The following is a 19,091-nucleotide window of genomic DNA, read 5'->3' as shown; positions in this document are numbered from 1 at the left end:
GGGAGGGCAATTCTGGATCCTCTGTTGCTGAGAGGAGGGAGGGAGCAGGGAATATCTGAGCAGAGGGTGTGGCCAGTTTGTTCTGGGTCTGCCAGGGCAGGCAGCGGGGGGAGTGAGGGGAATGGGTCATGGTTTCCTGAGACATGGACTTAGAGCAGGCAAGTTCAAGGAAGGCTTGTAGCCTCTTTGCGCACTGGAGAATATATAGTTTCTGGTTTTCCCATGTTTGAAAAAACCAATTGGTTTTATAGTCAGGCAGTACGCTTAGTATCAAGCTTTTTGCTGAATGAGTAGAACAGATTTATTCTCTGGGGTTATCGAGTTTAAAGTCGTGGTCAGGAAAACAGAGTTTTGTTTTTGTTTATTTTACAAGTTTTTACAAGTAACTGGTTAAAAGCTAAGTGTGACGGGGTTGTAACGGCGAATTCAGGGTATCGTAGGGGATGTACAGCAGGGGATGGAACCTTGCCTGGTGTCTCAGGGAAGCTTTTTTGAGTAAGATGTTTAAGCAGAACTCTGAAGGATGATTTAGAGTTTAATCGGGCCACGGGGGGCAGGAGGAGCGTCCTGGGGGAGGCACAGCTGGTTGAGGCTGGCAGAGAAGGCTCCTTCTCCTAAGGAAAATCCGTCCAATTACTTAGTCTTGTTGAGATGGTGGGGAGAAGGGGCCGGGGCTTGTGGCATCTGTTTATAACAGAGTTATTCTTTATCCACAGGCAATAGAAAGCTGTTAGGGGGGTCCTGACAGTTTGTTTCCCCAACAAGTGTGTTAGTGAGTGTCTGCTATTAGGCATTATTACCCAGGGGCTAATCTAAGCCCTCAGGATGCAGGATTCAACAAGATGGACAAAGTTCCTAATCTCTATGAGTGTTGAAAGGGAAAAGGGCAGGAAACGAGCAGCAAACAAATGAGGATCTGTCGGGATGCTATGATGAAGACCGCATAGGTTGAGGTACTAGAGAGTGACTCGCGGGAGAGGGTGGAAGCTGCTTTGATGGGTCCCTGATGGGGGAATCCTGTCCTGGGAGGTTTCTTTGAGCTGAGACCTGAATGACAGAAAGATATGATCTTGTGAGGATCTGGGGAAGAGCTTTCAGGCTGAGGAAAAAATTGCCACAAGGACACTGAGGCAAGACCTGGCTTTACAGGTTTCAGGAAGCAGAGGAAAGGGCTGTGTCTGGAGTGTAGTGAGAGGAGCTTGAGGTCAGAGCCTCTGGGGCCTCCCAGGCCAAGGGGAGGAGTGAGGATTTTATTCCAAGAGCTTTGGATGCCGTTGGAGAATTTGCAGCAGGAAGTGACTTGTTCTAATTCACCTTTTGAAAAGAACATTCTGGTTAGTTTGTGTAATACAGATTGTGAAGAGGCAGGAATGGAAACCAGAAAATCATTTATAAGACTGTTGCAGTGGCCCGGGTTGTCGTGATGGAGAGTCATGAGCAGAGAGGGGACAGGATCTGGAGGTCGACCCAATGGGACTTCCCAGTGGTTTGGAGGTGGGGTGGGCGGTGAGGGAAATAGAGGGATCAAGTGTGACCTGAGGTCTCTGACTTGGGCTCCTGGGTGAATACTGAGACTGGTTACAGCAGTGGGGGTTTAGCACTGTAGTTAAGCTGGTGGGCTTGGGTGAATACTGAGACTGGTTACAGCAGTGGGGGTTTAGCACTGTAGTTAAGCTGGTGGGCTGTGGACTCCAACCAATTGCCTGGTTTGACATCTGGGTCCCCTGCCTCCATGACATGAGGTCGTATTAGTACCGATCGTAGGTAGTGAGGATTCAATGAGCGCAGAACCGTGTCTGACACTCTGTAGGCCTGTTTGCTGTTCTAGGAAACAGGTCTGGTGGGGACACCCAAGAATTCTGTTCTGGCTGTGTGCAGTCTGAGATGTCCAGTAGATAAACAAGTTTATATATTGAGAGGGCAACTCGGAGGAAAAGTCAGGGATGGAAATGGACATTTGAGGGTCATCTACATATTGATGCATTGAAAGCTGCAGACCTAGATGAGATTTCCTCAGAGATGAGTTAATGAATACAGATGATCATGGACTCACTAACCTTTAGGAATGATGTGAACTTTCCTTTGTAAAGAAGAATAAATCTCTTTCTTAAGAGGGAGGCATGAGTCTATCAGCAACATAATTTCAGGAGAGCATCTTTCTCCCACCATTTTTTCTTGGCTGCTGAGGGAAAGGGAAAAGTCTTAATCATATGTTGGGGGGAGGGGGGCGGACAGAAAAGCAGAATCTATTTTTCCCCTGAATATTTAAATCCCTGCTATTAGCGTCCATGGTACCCATTCTAGAACAATATCTATACCTCATACAATGAAATTTTGATGTGGGGGAATGATGAACTAGGGTAAGGTTAGATTGGAGAGAATTAGATTTCAAAGCACTAAAAAGAATTTCAGCTGTCAGAGTATTGCAGGTATCCCAGAGGCAATACTTTGCATACTGATTAAGCAATCATGACCTATTTAGTTTGATTTATAATGAAAAGAAAATCTGTGACATGTTAATGAACGATCTTGGCATATTTTAGTCTGTGGTAGGATTCAAATTGGAATAGGACCAGATGCGTAGGAATAACTACACCACAGACTAAAATTATCTCCTTTATAGATAGAAAACCATACAGTAGTAGGTCAAGAGGTCATCTGTGTCCCTGGGTTTGTCGTTGCTGTTGTTTTTGTCATAGTTTTTTATTTGCCTTGATTTCAGAGAATCTAAGAACACTCACAAAAAATTCCCCCCAGCCTCATCCTGAAGCTTTTTAATGTTTTTAGGCTTCAAGGAAGCATGGGGGAGGTGGGAGGCTTTGGGGTAAAGAGGTGGGGAGACCACTGGAGGAGAAATTGAATCTCTTCTGGAAATAGAAGGAAAAGGAATTTGGAAACTTGGTGTCGTGGTGGGCTATTACAACTGATATGCTTCATTTTAGTGAGTGTTCAGCCTTAGCTAACCAGTGAAATTGCCCACCAATAAACACTGAGTTGTATCATAGAACAAACGGTAGGTCTACAAAGGGGAGAAGGTTGTGGAATGGAATTTAAACCATTCCATCTTTTCGGAAAGCTTAATAACTTCATCCTATATACAGAGGAGTAAAACTCTAACATTCAGCATTTAAAAAAAAATGCACAGTGCTTGAAAATTGAAGCTCAGTTTATGATTTATTTACTCTTTGCTTTTGTGCTTCTAAGACTTCCAGCTTATTATGGTCAGTAGAGATTATTATCTCTTTTTATGAGGAGCCAGTTGTGGCACCATTGGGTTCAGAAGTGCCAGTGAAGATTAAAGACCTAATTTAAAAAGACCACGTAGCGCATCTCTCACGTGGTCGTTCATTCTTCTTACCTTTCGGCTTTCATCTTATCACACAAGGCAGGAAGTAGGTTCTACTTTTCTAGATTCAAGTGGTAAATCTATGTTTTGATAGTGTGTTTAGGGAAGCTTTGGAAGAAAAGAAGCCTAAATAGTTTTTGTGTCTTTGGTGAAATGCTGCATATGCAACTGTTCAAGTAATGCTCTCTTTTAAATTCCATAATAGAAAACAGATTTGGACTATAAGATATCTTTTTGTAAAAAGACTGTTGAATTTAAAATTTTTTCTTCTATCCGTATGTAGAAAAATGCTTTAAGTCAGAACATGTTAGAAGATGACACGCTTTCTCCTTTTGATTATTAACACTGACTTTCAAATCTGTTAAGACATGAAGAGGAATCTGCATGAAAAGTCAACAGAATGCCTTTTATTTGGCTTGCAGAGAACCTTACCCCACACTACTGAAGAGCCCCTTGTCGGTGTGCTGGCCAAACAGCTCACCTGTTCTAGCAGTTAAATGCTACCCATTCCTTAAAGATGTGCACACACACACACACACACACACACACACACACACACACACGAATGCAATGGAATATTATTCAGCCATGAGAAAGAAGGAAATCCTGCTGTTTGCGACAACATGGATGGACCTTGAGAGCATTATGCTAAGTGAAGTAAGTCAGAGAAGGGCAGATACTGCATGGTATCACTTATATGTGGAATCTAAAAGAAAGTCAAACTCTTGGAAACAGAGTTCAAGGGTGGTTGCTAGAGGTGGGCGTATGGGTGAAATAGGGAGAGGTTGGTAAGAATACATACGTTCAGTTATAAGATGAATAAGGTCTGAGGATCTAATGTACAATATCATGACTATAGTTGGTAACACTGTATTGTATAATTGAAATTTGCTAAGAGAGTAGAACTTAAATGTTCTCATCTACACACACACACACACACACACACACACATATGTATGTGAGGTGATGGATATGTTAATTTACTAGATGGAAAAGAGTCCTTTCACAGTGTATATGTATATCAAATCCAATATCTCACAATTTTGTTTTGTCAGTTATACCTCAGTAAAGCTGGGAGGGGGGAAGCTATCCATTCCAGCCAAACTGAATCTCTGAAAAGTAAAGCCTATTTTTCTGTTGACTTTCATTGGAAAAGAGGAAGATTACTTGTACTCAAAACAAGCAAACAAAATGCATCTTCAGTGAGTTAACGCATACAAAGTGCTTAATAAATGTGAGCTGCCATTTGCTTATCACAGTTAAACTTTTGCCAAAGAAAGGTTCGACACTGGACCATATTTGAGCCTTGTTGGGAAGTGCAGGTTCCTCCAAAGCTACTGTTTGCTGGATTGCTTTAGAGCACGCAAGGAAGAATTGCCCTCACTCACCTTAAGGTCGCTGTGGCTCTTCTCCAGAGTTAGAAACCTCGCACTGCCAAGTCCTGACTCTGCACCTGTAGCTGAAGCTGGGGCATCCCAGCCTCCAGAGTCCAGAGGAAACTCACGTGACTCTTGCTCTAGTTGATTCAGGCACTGGGGATACAGTGATGATGAACAAGACGTGGTTCTGCCCTCAGGAAGTTCAGGCGAGTCCCAGAGAGAGGTTTAAAAACCGTAATTGCAGCACATTGGGAGGATGTTTGCAAAGAGCTGTGCAGAGGGGATTATGGGAACCCTGAGGAGAGGCACCCAACACAGACTTCTTGAAGCAAATACTCCCAGTTTTCTTGCCTCCCAGTGCACAATTGACAGCAACCTGAGGATATCTTTTTTCTTTTTAATAAATTTATTTATTTATTTATTTATTTATGGCTGCGTTGGGTCTTCGTTGCTGCGCGCGGGCTTTCTATAGTTGCGGCGAGCGGGGGCTACTCTTCGTTGCGGTGCGCGGGCTTCTCATTGCGGTGGCTTCTCTTGCTGCGGAGCACGGGGTCTAGGAGCACGGGCTTCAGTAGTTGTGGCACACAGGCTCAGTAGTTGTGGCTTGCGGGCCCTAGGGCGCAGGCCCAGTAGTTGTGGTGCACGGGCTTAGTTGCTCCGCGGCATGTGGGATCTTCCCAGACCAGGGCTTGAGCCCGTGTCCCCTGCATTGTCAGGCGGATTCTTAACCGCTGCGCCACCAGGGAAGTCCCTGAGGATATCTTAACACTTGATTTTTATTTAAGAAAAATGTGTTAGTTGTCCACTCTATCAATTATGGAACTCAGCAATGGTATAATTTATATTTAGCTTAAAATAAGAGATGCTAGTAATGTAAAATGCTAAATACCACTTCCATTTAAATTATAAGGTTGTCAAGTGAATCAGAATGTTAGTATTTAAATTGTTTTTCATTATTTGAATACTATTGAACATAATTTTATGTGATAGAGTTGAAAAAACAGTTTTCAGTATTAGTAGTACAAACTATGTGCAGGATTTCATGGCACAATAAAGGGAGTAAAATGCAAATACACTGACTTCCTTGGGGGTTATCTGTGGCCTGACAGAAGAGCGTTTTTTCAAGACACAGGCTCCTAGCCTCTGGATGAGGATGTATATTACTTATTCAGTTTTAAGATCAAGCCCAATTAGGATGCACCATAAGGTACAGGGTCTGTGCAGTGCACAACTCCAGAGGGACCCTTCACTTAGGCTGTAATGTGTGTGGTACTCCTTGGAGCTTTTAAATGCTCTGAGCCTGCTGACCTATTTCTCATGGAGTCCCTAGTTATTTTGTTCGTGGAGCTCACTTCCCCATGTATAACCCTCTCTCATTGCCTAACCCCTAGAAATCTCTTGTCCTCAATTATTGGTCTCTAAGTAATGTATATAAGGACTACTAATTGTTTTCAAGGAATGTAGTGGTTTGCCTAGGGGAAGAGGTCTAAAAGTGTGGGTAGAAAATGTGCATCTTAAAATTTCTTGAAATATAGTATTATTATTTCTCTCCACAAACACTGGAGTTGATCTAATTCACCCTTGTCATCTCCTAGGCAACAAGACACTCTGATGGAAGGCAGGCACACTGCCTACTCTAACCCTACCTCTGTCATTGAAGGGTCACTCAGCTCTTCTGGGCCTCAGTTTCATCATCTGTAGTCTTAAGGGATCGGGCTCTAGTGCCTTTCAGATTTAACATTTTATAATTCCCAGAAATAAAGAGTTAACAGTCCCTAAAATCTTTAACACTCCATTGAGCTATCCATATGGTTGAATTTTAACTTTGAAATTTCACATAGATATAGAGATGCATTTTTCATGGTGAGGACTTAAATGTCCCTAATACCTCACTAAAGTAATCAGATGCCTGTAAACACCTGTCTCACATTTTGATACAGAAGCGTGTTTAAAACATAATGTGCTAACACTTATTGCTTACTACATGTAGAGTCACCCCTAGGTATCTGCGGGCGGTTTGTCCCAGGACCCATGCAGATACCAAAATCCATGGATGCTCAAGTCCCTTATATAAAACGGTGTAGTATTTGCATATGACCTATACGCATCCTCCCATACGCGTGAAATCATCTCTAGATTACTTATAAAACCTAATGCAGTGTAAATAGATCTAAATACAGTGTAAATGCTATGGAAATAGTTACCCACAGATGGCAAATTCAAGTTTTGCTTTTTAGAACTTCCTGGAATTTTTTTCCTGAATATTTTCCATCTGTGGTTGGTTGAATGCGCAGATGCAGAACCCACAGATGCGGCGGGCTAACTGTACTTCTCCCTGACTAGCTATTTTTAAATGAAGCCATTAAATTTAGAATGTCTCACACACACACACACAAAGTGTTCAAAAGTCACTTCTTACCTCAAAATTCAAAGCATTCTCAAATATATAAAAGTTCAACTACGTGGAAAGTTTACAAGTAAATTAAATATTTGCTTTAATTGCAAGAAATTCCTGAACGAAATGCAGGACCAACACAAGAAGGAATTCTCTAACTGGTACCCAGTCCCAACCTCATGCAAAGACCACAGTGTGGCAGAGTAATTTTTTACTTTTCCCTTGAGTCACTTTTCAGGCCTTACAGAGGCAGTACTGGGTGGATACCCGATTGACTGTCTTCTCTTGGCCTTCCTCGATTCCCTCTTCTGTGCCCATTTCCCCCCAGAACCCAACTCTGTTCCTCTGACACTCACTTGGCCAAGACCCCAGGTGAGTGATGACGGTGAATTGAACTAAGGCAGAGACCAGTAGAGGTGGTGAGACAGTAGACAGGTTCTAGATCTATTTGGAAGGTTGAACTAGCAGGGTCTCTTGATGGGTTGGCTATGGAGTGTGAAAGGAGTAGAAGGGAAAAGATACAAAGTCTTCTCTTTGGGTTATTTAATGGATTACTCTATTTCCTCACCAATATGCCTGAGAAACTTTTGCATAGGGAAAAGTTTTCCTTGCTAATTAGAATTGAGCCTAATTCTAAATTCCAGCCCATAGTGCAAGACCATGTTTCATCTGTGTATAATATAGTGTCTTCCTCACTTCCATCATGTATGGATTTCATGTTTTACAGGCCATTTTCCATAGATCTGATTTTTGGGGTTTTTTTGGGCCATGCTGTACAGCTTGTGGGATCTTAGTTCCCCAACCAGGGATCGAACCCGTGCCGTCGGCAGTGAAAGCACAGAATCGTAGCCACTGGACCGCCAGGGAGTTCCCTCTATAGATCTGATTTCATGGCCGGGTTACTACTTTGTGAAAACTTTGTCAGCATCCTAAAAATATAACTGGAATAGCATTCCACATTTTTCTTTGTTTACTTGTAAATAAATCCTTTTGTTTTTAAGGCTAAAACTACTACCTTTAAATCTTTGTTTTAAAGGCTATCTCTATGCCTAGTTAATCCAAGCGCCAGGACACTGCTTTGGGAACCTGTTTAGTAGCATGTTTCTTCTGAAGAATTCTCAGCATGTGCCATTTCAAGATCACACCTCCTGAATTCTTGTAATAATGATTGAGATTTTTATTTCTGGTCCACATTTAGTGCTATATTAACTGCCTTATCACTAATAAGAAGTTAGAGATTAATATTTTATTTATGTGTAATCTGCCTGCAATTCCATGATTTCACATGATCAAAAATATTCTCCTGCCATAATTAAAACTTAACATCCTATAGTAAAATGTAAAAAGAAAGTTGTAATTTGAATAACTGATATTTTTGTAACTTGGCAGCGAACAAAATTAAGCAAACATTCTAAAAGCTGTTCCTTTCTTTCATCTTCCCACTTCTCATTTGCTGCTTGACCCAGAGCCGTCTGGGGTCCACCTCCCCTAATCACATACCTCTCCCCAGAGACACAAATTACCTCCCGTTCACCAAATTCTGCTTTGACCCTTATTCCTGTAGGTCTTTCCCTATTCCCTAGAAAATGTCTGTTTAGTAAATGAATATTTGGTTTGGTTTTATCATCTAGATAATACTTGATTTTTACACTTCCTGAAAAACAGGCATTGTGTAAATAAATAACATATGGTGCTGATAATATCAGACTCATTCCTTCCTGCTAACAAAAAAAGAATAATAGAATACCATGTTAATAAAGTGATTTCAGTCCCAAGGAAGACCAAGGAGCGTGTTTTAAAGCATTTGTGTAGAGTCTGTTAGTATATTTAGGGCCGGATGATTTGTGGGAGGTGGAAGGGTGGGAGGGATGACGGAAGTTCCTACACAATGAATTTCACAGGACATAGTCTTCTTAGATGTACCATATGCATGCAAGTGTTCTAGGCTAAGCAAGGAGCTTTGGGGGAACTTACCTGGGAGCAGCATATATTGGAAGAAGATGGTATGTGCATTATAAGAATTAGTTTATAGTGGGAAGCAGCCACATAGCAGCCGCATAGCACAGGGAGATCAGCTCGGTGCTTTGTGACCACCTAGAAGGGTGGGATAGGGAGGGTGGGAGGGAGACACAAGAGGGAGGAGATATGGGGATATATGTATATGTAGAGCTGATTCACTTTGTTATAAAGCAGAAACTAACACACCATTGTAAAGCAATTATACTCCAATAAAGATGTTAAAAAAAAAAGAATTAGTTTATTTTTTAAAAATCAGTTGAAAATTTTTTGGTTTGGTTTGTTTCAGTTTTATTGAGATATATTAAATTAAATATAATACATACAGCACTGTATAAGTTTAAGCTGTATAGCATAATGACTTGACTTACATATACTGTGAAATGGTATACGAAATTTTCGGCTGATTTCTTTTTATTCCCTCAGGTTAGGTGCCTTTTGTTTTCTACTTTATTAATTAACGCTTAGAAATTTCCTAGCCCAGTGGATACACCACTGCCTTTCCTGTCACCATGCTCGAAACCTTAAGCCAATTTTTTCGTCTTGTTCCATTTGTCACTTATAACCTCCTGTCAAGTCCGTCCATTCTCTCTCTATAATCCATCACACTGCATTGTTCTTACTGCCATGACTCCCAGTTCACAGCCACAGAGGAGCTCTTTGATCATTGATTCATTCCCCTAGTATTTATTAAGTTTCCCCTGTATCCCTCTGCCACATACTGGGGACACAAAGATGAATGGCTTCCTTGCCCTCAGGGAGTCAGCCTTGTGGGGACATAGGCTTGTGAACAGATCATTGCAGTACTATATTCCTAAAACTGTTTTGAAAAAAGTAACTATATTATCTTAAGATTATGCACCCTTCTTATTCCCAGCTCTAAGTATTCGAAAATTAAGTAACTAGTTCTATTTTGCCATTTTATGGTTACTTTTACCCACATAAGCAGTAAAAGCTTAAATTTCCCTTTGAAATATACATTTTCTAATTTGTGTTACCGTCGATGGCTAGAGCTTTCGTCATCACTTCTTAGAGTTAATACATCTCTTTAAGAATAACTCTCTACTCTCAGAGCAGTTCCACTATTTGTGATTAAAGATCTGTGCATTCAGATCTGGACTTATATATGTATATTTTTCCTGAATTCAGATTTAATGGCCTGAGTTTCCCTCTGATGAGCGGCCACCAACCCATCCTCCCCAAACAATGAATAGAAACAATTACTTCTGTGGATCATCTCCCTAAATCTGTCTTGGAAAGGGAATTTTCAAAGTCAGGAGAGAGAAGTACGATGAATGTTTTATGGGAAATCATGATATCATTATTATCTTCTCTGTTTTATTTTTTGTTTTATTTCTAGCTACAAGAAAACACATGAAACTCTGAGTCACGCAGGGCAGAAGGCAACTGCAGCTTTCAGCAACGTTGGGACGGCCATCAGCAAGAAGTTTGGAGACATGAGGTACTGTGGGAAAGAACCACGGGAATGGGGCTAAGCCTTTGGCTTTCCGAGAGAAGGGGAGCATTAGAGATATATATATCTATCTCAACTGGTCTTTCTAACACATTCTTTTTTTTTAAGTTGGATTAAAATTTTATGTGGCTGATAGTATTGGTGACTGAGATACATTTTTATATTGGGACATTTTCTGTCTGAAGGTCAGCTTAGTGGGCCTGGTCCCAGAGATGCCTTTTCCACTAGGACCTGACCGAGTAGAAATAGAAGACAGAGGGTGCCTTTAATCACCAGTAATAAGGAGAGGTTTCAAAAGAATGCAGCACACACTGAATTTTAATCACTGTAATTTAAACAATAAATTAAAATATGCCTTCAGTGGAATATTCTCTGATAAACTATTCTTGGTTACATTTTTGTATATATTCCAACTAGTACATGTATTTTTTCTATGCTAAATGCATAGATATTTATTCTCTTATTCTAAAAATGTACCATATAGTGTGTGCTCCTGGTAGTATTCTTTCTTTACTTTAGCAATATATTGTGACTGTGTTAATAAATGTCTATTACATCTTCATTTTTAAAAAAATTATTTATTTATTTATTTTTGTCTGCATTGGGTCTTCGTTACTGTGCGCAGGCCTTCTCTAGTTGCGGAGAGCAGGGGCCACTTCTCGTTGCGGTGCTCAGGTTTCTCATTGCGGTGGCCTCTCCTGCTGCAGAGCGTGGGCTCGAGGCTCAAAGGCTCAGTAGTTGTGGCTCATGGGCCCAGTTGCTCCGCAGCACGTGGGATCCTCCTGGAGCAGGGATCGAACCCATGTCCCCTGCATTGGCAGGCGGACTCCAAACCACAACACCACCAGGGAAGTCCTTACATCTTCATTTTTAATGGCTGTATTATCTTCCAGTGCATAGCTGTAGCAAAATTTTTAAACCAGTCCCTTTGCTCATTTTGGTTATTTTCAGTATTTGTTGTATAAAATTAGGGTGAATATCAAGATTTTGAACTGAGAACCAAATGACCTCACTACAGGCACCAGAAAAACAATGTAGTATTGACCATTTTTATTTTTCATATTATGTACTAGGAAGCTATCTTACATAGAGTTGTTACTCTCATTTTTTTGCTTGTTTAAGTACCTATCATAGTTTATTTTGAATTTGGCTGATATGCTTAGGAGATTTTTCTTTATAAATCAATGTCATTTTTCTCTCTAGAAATCAAATTTACTTTTTAAAAACTTCTCAAGTACATTTTATATTTCTTCTTTTTAAAAAATATGTGTGTATTATTTTACTGGATTCTTAAACTATTGCTTTCTTTGTTACCCTGCAGCTTTGATACCTAGAGGCAAATATTTATATCTTTGTGTTTAAGTTATTTTTTGACGTCAAAAATTACTGGATTGTTCCCAATATTCATGCATCATCTTAACAACTTGGCATTCATGAGGCTAGAGTTAAGTAAGTACATGTGCATGAATCTGAGTACATTGCTTTATCTTCATTTTTGCTAATAAAGCAATAACAAAAAGCAGTTAAAATTCTTCAGAGGCAGTGTGTGATGAACGGTAAATATTCTGGATTATGAATTAACCCTAACTTTATTATATAAAAATTTGCAGTCATTTCAATGGCATTAAAACATTTATCTAAACTAATTAAATAATTCCTTAAAACAGGAAAGACCTTATCACCAGTTATATCCAAGAAAATATATTTTGTCATGTTTATAAAGTTTGTTCTCCACATACTTAGTTGAAACCTTTCACTTGAACACTGGGATTCAGTGGCATAATACTGCCAACTAGAATAGTGTTTCTATAACGGTAGCAGACCTTACAGACACCTCTGAAGCTTGATAAATGCATATTCTCAGATTTCACCTCTCTCTCCAAGATTGCACCTCAGTAGGTCTTGGGTGGCGTCTAGGAATCTGTGGCTGTTCTCAGTTATAAATGGGGAAAAGAGTAACAACGTCTTCAGTTTATATACAAGTAGCAAAAGAGAGCCTGCTATGTATTAAACACTCAATAAATGCCAGTTTTTACCTTTACTAAGTGACTGTCTCAGTTACAAGGTGACCCCACAGGACGGAAATTAGGGAGAGTCAGTGAACAGGAGTGCAGTGTGTTTCATAAGTTGTAAAGAACGAAGACCGTGTTTCACACGTGCAGCATGTTGACATACTCATGTTCCTACATGAACTGGGCATAATATCAAGGTTGTGTTGACTGCCTTTCCTCCTGTTTCAATGTGGCTTTGTTTTAGCATAATGGATAACCTGTTTCCCAGGAGTTCCAAACTTTTCATTAACTATTGCTCTGTGTAGAGGATACAAAACTTCCATTAAAAACTGTGGCTAAAAATATTGGGAAATGTAGTCCACATTCAAATATGGGCCTGTAATATTTTGTAGACCTATATTTTCAGGCCTATATTTTTCTCAAACTATGATATCTAACATTTGAAGTAAATGAGGATAACTTCCTGTGAAAGCAAAAAGTTTTATAAAGAATTGTTACTTTTATACTAGAATAAGTAATATATGTAAAAGTCATATTTGAAAAGTACTTAAGTTTAATATAATAACGATTCTCAAAAGAGAACAATTAGTATTAGTAAGTTTTAAATTTTTCGTTCACATTAATTTGCCAATTTATAAAATGATAGTGGGGAAATTTTAAAATTTTATCACAGGCATTTTACTTTGAACCCCTTTTCAGTTTGAAAGTATCATATTATTTTATATTTTGTTAGCTATACCATAAAATTCTTTTGTGAATTCTGGGAACAAATTTCTGAACTTCTTCAAAAAGATTGCCAGAAAAATTCAGATACCTGAGAAGAAAAACAGTACCTCTCAGTTTTGTGGGGGTTTTTTTTTTTTTTTTGGTTTTTTTTGTTGTTGTTGGCTGCACCGCTAGGCTTATGGGATCCTAGTTCCCCAAACAGGGATCGAACTCGGGCCCTTGGCAGTGAGAGCTCAGAGTCCTAACCACTGGACCTCCGGGGAATCCCCTCTCAGTTTTTCTTTAAAATAATTAAAAGTTAATGCTTACAGGTTTTGAAAACCTAGAATTTGGGCCTTTTAATAACTGGATGAAAAGCGCTATGTTAGGATTTAATTTAGACGTTTTATAAAAATAAATAATATTTCCTGAGCTAAGGTTCTCGTTTTCTCCTGATTGCCACTAAGTGAAGGCCCCTTAGCCTGGTCACGGAATTGCTCTGCCTCCTTCTCCACCTGTCAGGTAACGTGGTTAATAGCTACCTAACTAGACTGTTTTCTCTGAAGTTAAAATAAGGTCAAATTTATGAAAGCACTCTGAAGAAACTCAAGCTATTAGAATCACTTTTATATTAATAATGTTGCCATCTTCTTGGGACTTCTTGGTGAATTTGTTCAAACTGCGTGTGATCTAGTGGAGAGGAAATCTTTGGAGGAGGCATGTAACTTTATTAGAGCATCCAGCCACCTCTATATATCCGTGAGAAGCACACGTACCATAGGTTGGTAAAGTAATTGTGAAGACATTAAAAAGTCAGTGTACTCAAGAAGAGTAACAAATGGGGGCCCCTCATCTTTTCCTTGGGGCTCTTGAAAGAGGGGACAGCGGGCAGCGAGGCCGCTTCCTTGCGTCCTGATGTACTAACCCTGCTCCTGTTCTTCTCTCCTGTGCTGCTCCGGCTGCAGGTCTCACTCCATCGGGTAAGCGCTGCCCCCAGGGCCCTGCCGGCTCCCAAGCAGCTCCCTTCCTCCCCAGAGCCCCACTGTGGGTGCACTTCAGCCAAAGACCACGTCTCTGTTCCTGAGTGTTCACCACCAGGGAGAGTTACAGAGTATAGGGCACCTAATGCATTTGAATCTATTTCAGCCCCTGCGTATCTCACTTCTGAATCATTTACACGACTTTCACTTGCTGAGCCATCCCTCAGGAATCTCTTTCTGCATCATGCCTTCTTACCCTGGCAGAGGTCCTTAGAATGCAGAGAAGAAGAGGAAAGTGGCAATTGCGAGTTGCGTATGTTTACGAAACTTTCAGAGAGTGAAGTCGAGAAACAAGAGTTTTTTCCTCTAGATTGTCGTGTTTTTCTGAATTCCTAGTAACTGTTACTTAGGCAGAGGATTTACCTTCAACTTTCTGTACCTTCTGAAGTTGAAGAGGAGAAAGGCCACCGGAAGAGCTCAGATGTTAGCAAGTGTGCAACTGTCAGTCCCAGGTCTCTGAATTAAGCCTCCTTTTTGGTAGAATCTTATTACATACCTTAAAAAAAATTATTTTCTTAAGAAAACTACCTGTATTTAAAGAGATGAATAATTTATAATGCTGATGAAGTTCTTTTAGTAATTCTTTTTTAAATGTAACTTATGAGGAAATATTTGCCTATGATTTCTAAATGGAGTGTCTAGGGTAAGACCGTAAGGTTCCCCTGCACTTCTTTGTCCTTTTCTTTCTGAGTTCTAGTAAAGTGCCGCCCCTACTGATGACCTCAGTGGATATTGTTGGGGAAGGTGATGAGTCTGATCCCCTACCTGTTAGCTTCCTGGGAGAAGAGAAGGCCGGGACTGTGGTGGAAATTGGGCGAGGGCATGCTAGCCTAGGAACATGGACCCCATTTTGCTTCCTCCCTTCCTGCAGCCTGATTTCCGAGTGGAACTCACATAGAAATAACAGGCAGTCGATCAGAGGGAAGACGAGTTAGCCGCTGTAGGATCAACGGGGTGAGAAGGCTGATGATCTTAAGAGTTCTTAGAAAAGTTGATCTTTGTACCAGATGTCCTGGGATGGATGCAGAAGCCCTGCCACCATGTTGGACTGTGTGAATTGCGTTTACCTGGCATGTGTTTCCTTGGTTGACTCATGTTAACTACATACAGTCCTCTGGAGTGCTTCTCTACAATGGAATGATTAGCTTTTAGCTGCCTGGCTCTGTGTGCTGGGCACTGCCCCTTGCCCCTTACCGTCCTCCTGAACAGGAGAAGGGAGCTGGGCCAGGAGAGCATGTCCACCGGCTGTTGGGCTGACCTGGGGCAAACCAGACAGTCTCCTGTCCTCCCTACAGGGAACCTACAGGAAGTGAAATAATATGCAGCCATGGGCCACCTGGTCTCCTTATCCCTTTGGAAGTGACTGTGGCCCATCCTACCCAACAAAAAACAAATCTCATCTTGGTGGGGTGTGCAGGGAGCACTTCAAATAGTTGAAATTGCTGTTTTGAAACCGTGAATAGGGAGTTTCTCATGTACTTATATTGTGCTATCTTCTTTTTTCTTTCTTTTTTTTTTTTCCCTTTAATCTGCTTTTGCCCTGAAGCTACTCCATTCGCCATTCCATAAGTATGCCTGCTATGAGGTAATCTGTGTAAATTATTTTACATAATATCAATGCAGAATGTGTATGAAGTGTTATTTTATTGATATTTCGTGGGTTTTTTCCTTCTTTGTATAAAGGGAAATGCCATGACCTATCTTATGCTCTTTTCTGAGGGCCCTCAGGAAAACAGGCTGACAATCCTGTAGAAGTATTGTAGGTGTAATGGGCTTGGGCTATTGACCAGACCCACTGGTTTAAATCCAGCCACTCTTGATTTGTGTGACCTGAGACAAGTTATTTACCTATCTCTCTCTCTATTCTCTTACTGGTATACTGGAATAAATAAGACCTACCTCACATGGCTGTTGTGAGATGTATAACCTGTGTAAAGCACGCAGTACAGGGCCTGGAACATTCCAAGCACACTTGCAAAGGTGGAAATGCTTTTATTCCCACAGAATTAAATGCAAGGCTGGCAGAAAGTTTAAATGAAAAGGTAGGAGCCAAAGAGGGCTACAGTTCTAGAAAGGATATCATTAGGATTTTTTAAGGGATGTATTAAGGCAGAGTCTGTTGAACAATAAAAATGTCATTAAAATTACTTGTGAGATGAAAACTCCTGAGAAAGATGTTCCTCTCGCTTCCAGTTGGCGTGACTTAGTGATACAATCAGATAAAATCAAAATAATAGTAATGAGTATAGAGGAATGAATGTTAGATTGGGAATCAGAAGGTGTTGGCTGTAGTCCAGTTCTGCTAGGGGTGAACTTGGCCGCCTTGGGAAGGTCAGCTAAGTGATAGCAGTTTCATCATGTTTAAAAATAAGAGGCTAGAACCAGATTTACTGCTCTTCCCTTGGTGCTTCCAGGAGCCCTAGTGCTTCCTTGGGCTGCCCTGGTTGGGGCTCAGTGGGAGCGGATCTAGTCTCTGGGACCCTTCCTCACTTCAGTCAGAACTGTGCCTCTTCTTCCTGCTTTATATTATATATTGTGGTGTGAATACATTCTAGAGGGAGTTCAGTTACTCTAAATAGTTTGAGCCCACTGAAGCCAAATTTTTTCCAGGGTTATTTGCAGTGTTACAAGTTTGTAGTTGTATATGACATGATTAAATCTGAATAAATAGTTTCTCCCTATTCCCCAGCATGCACTCTAGTGTAATTTGATTAGGGGAATGTCTGTTTTATTATATCTGATGATGTCTCTTCTACACTGGGGTTATGTGGTTACTTTGGAAGTTTAACCACAGCATTTGATTTCCCTAATTTGGTGGTAAGTAGAGATCATAGATTCAAGATGGCTTAGTCCATATTTGAATGACTTGCTCCCCCTAGAATAAGAACACCAGAATTGAGCAGTGCAGCCTGCAGCTCTGAGCTTCTTTACTTGTTAAATTTTAAGTCTGGGTGTCCAAAAAAGCCTTGAAAAAAAATTAATATGATTTTCCTCTGTGAACCAGGAATCCATCTAGTGACTTATAGTGACTTATGGGTCAAATGTATTCCTCTTGAGCTTGCCTGAAATTAACTTAAAAAAAAAAAAAAAAGATTTTCCTCAACTAACATAAACCGTGAACCATTAGGCTGAACTGTCTGCCCACTGTGGTCCTGTGCAACTGATGGATGACAAGTAGTTAGTCATGTGACCAGCTTGGCCAAATAAAACATGCAGTGGAAGTAAAGTGCTAATAAGCGTACACTTTTGAATCATTCTTATGTAATTTCACTAATATTTCATCATGAGACGGGTACGGTGGAGGGTTACTCACAGGAATTCAACTCATGCTTGAGTCATATACAAGGTGTGACGCCATGCTTGGGCCCTCTGAACTCACCACTGTTACTTCATACAGCCTGGATGCAAATGCATTTGTGACCATCCAGAGCATCAGAGTCTTGGGAGACAATCCCTGATGAAGCCAAATTCATTCAAAAACATATCCTCTACATTAGTTTCCTCTTGATAGTATTAGAGCCATGCTACAGCCCACACCATACAATGAAGCCCGTCTTTTATAACCATTCGCCCTTATGAAGTTTCTTTAGGCCATTCCTCTTATTTTATTTCTTCTGCACTCAAGAGAGAATAGCAAGTGGCTTATCAAGTATAGTAACATTCAGTTGAATTTTTTGACCTGAAAATGATGGCAGTTGTTGCTGAAAGCCAACATGAACACAAGATTTAAGACACATTTTTAATTCAGTTCCTGTTTCCTTAGTTGGACTTGGTGATATCATTTTTAATGGTAATGATGTCATTAAGTCATAATGTCATGTGGCCAAATCCAGTATAGGAAACCAAAAAGCACCAAATGAAAGATCTAAATCTTAAAGTTACAAGATGGTATGTAGATTATTTAACACAATGAATGAGTCACAAATAAATTGTCGATAGACAGCAAAGGTTCTGTCTGGTAAGAACAAGTAAGTGTATCTTCTTTGGGAGGAAATATAACACATGCTAATAGCACCATTTTGATCAAGCATTAAACAAGTAGTGAGTATATTTCAACCTAAAATAATGAACGCACTGACTTTCAGAAACACTGCTTCCTGGATGTTGATAAAATGCTTAGTTTTAAAACTTTAAAGTTTGAAAACATCTGAACTTTTTTTTTCCTTTAGCTATTTCTGTCTTGTCTCACATTCACTAAGATAAATGGCTTTTAAAATTCCAAGTGGGAAAACTCCAATGTGACGTTCTTCAGATAGACTTTCTATTGGTTATAAAATAACTGAGCTGGGAAAAAGAGTGTTATGATAGAAACAATTAATTAGTAAATGAAAAATTAAGCTATCACTCCTTTGACTCGTTGGAAATGATTTACGGTGCACCATGGAATTATTACAGTTGTATCCTTGCCAAATGCTATATTATTTATTCTACAGTTATCTATTTTACTTAGAAAAATTCCATGTCGGGTTATGGTTTCTGGATCTAACCTAGCAGAAGTGAAATAAATTTTAAAACATGGTTGGTGTAGGTGGCAAACCAGCAACTAGCTCTGGTGCAGAGGAGATGTTTGCAAGTAAGAGGAGAAACTAGGCAGCACAGCACGATTGCTAAGACAGCTAGGTCTTCAGAGCTGACCTCTCTTTTTTTGTTATTTTAGGAATTCTCCTACTTTCAAATCATTTGAGGAGAGGGTTGAGACAACTGTCACAAGCCTTAAGGTACAG

The 19,091-nt window shown here is 40.2% G+C and overlaps 1 protein-coding gene across 7 annotated transcripts in view; it reads left to right on the top strand.

Moving 5' to 3' along the window:
• Positions 1-19,091, top strand: part of TPD52L1 (TPD52 like 1) — a 97,235-nt gene that overhangs the window by 72,843 nt on the left and 5,301 nt on the right. For 3 of the 7 annotated variants that reach the window (XM_082474938.1, XM_082474944.1, XM_082474941.1), the window contains exons 4-7: positions 10,497-10,598; positions 14,293-14,307; positions 15,914-15,952; positions 19,025-19,085. In XM_082474938.1, coding sequence (XP_082331064.1) covers positions 10,497-10,598; positions 14,293-14,307; positions 15,914-15,952; positions 19,025-19,085 — 217 coding nt within the window. The remainder of the gene's footprint in view (positions 1-10,496; positions 10,599-14,292; positions 14,308-15,913; positions 15,953-19,024; positions 19,086-19,091) is intronic. The other 4 variants (XM_082474939.1, XM_082474942.1, XM_082474940.1 and 1 more) reach the window with 2 other exon arrangements.

This window comes from Balaenoptera physalus (assembly GCF_965194825.1).
Source record: "Balaenoptera physalus genome assembly, chromosome: 9".
Taxonomy (NCBI): Eukaryota; Metazoa; Chordata; class Mammalia; order Artiodactyla; family Balaenopteridae; genus Balaenoptera; species Balaenoptera physalus.
This window is presented reverse-complemented; position numbering and strand designations above follow the sequence as displayed.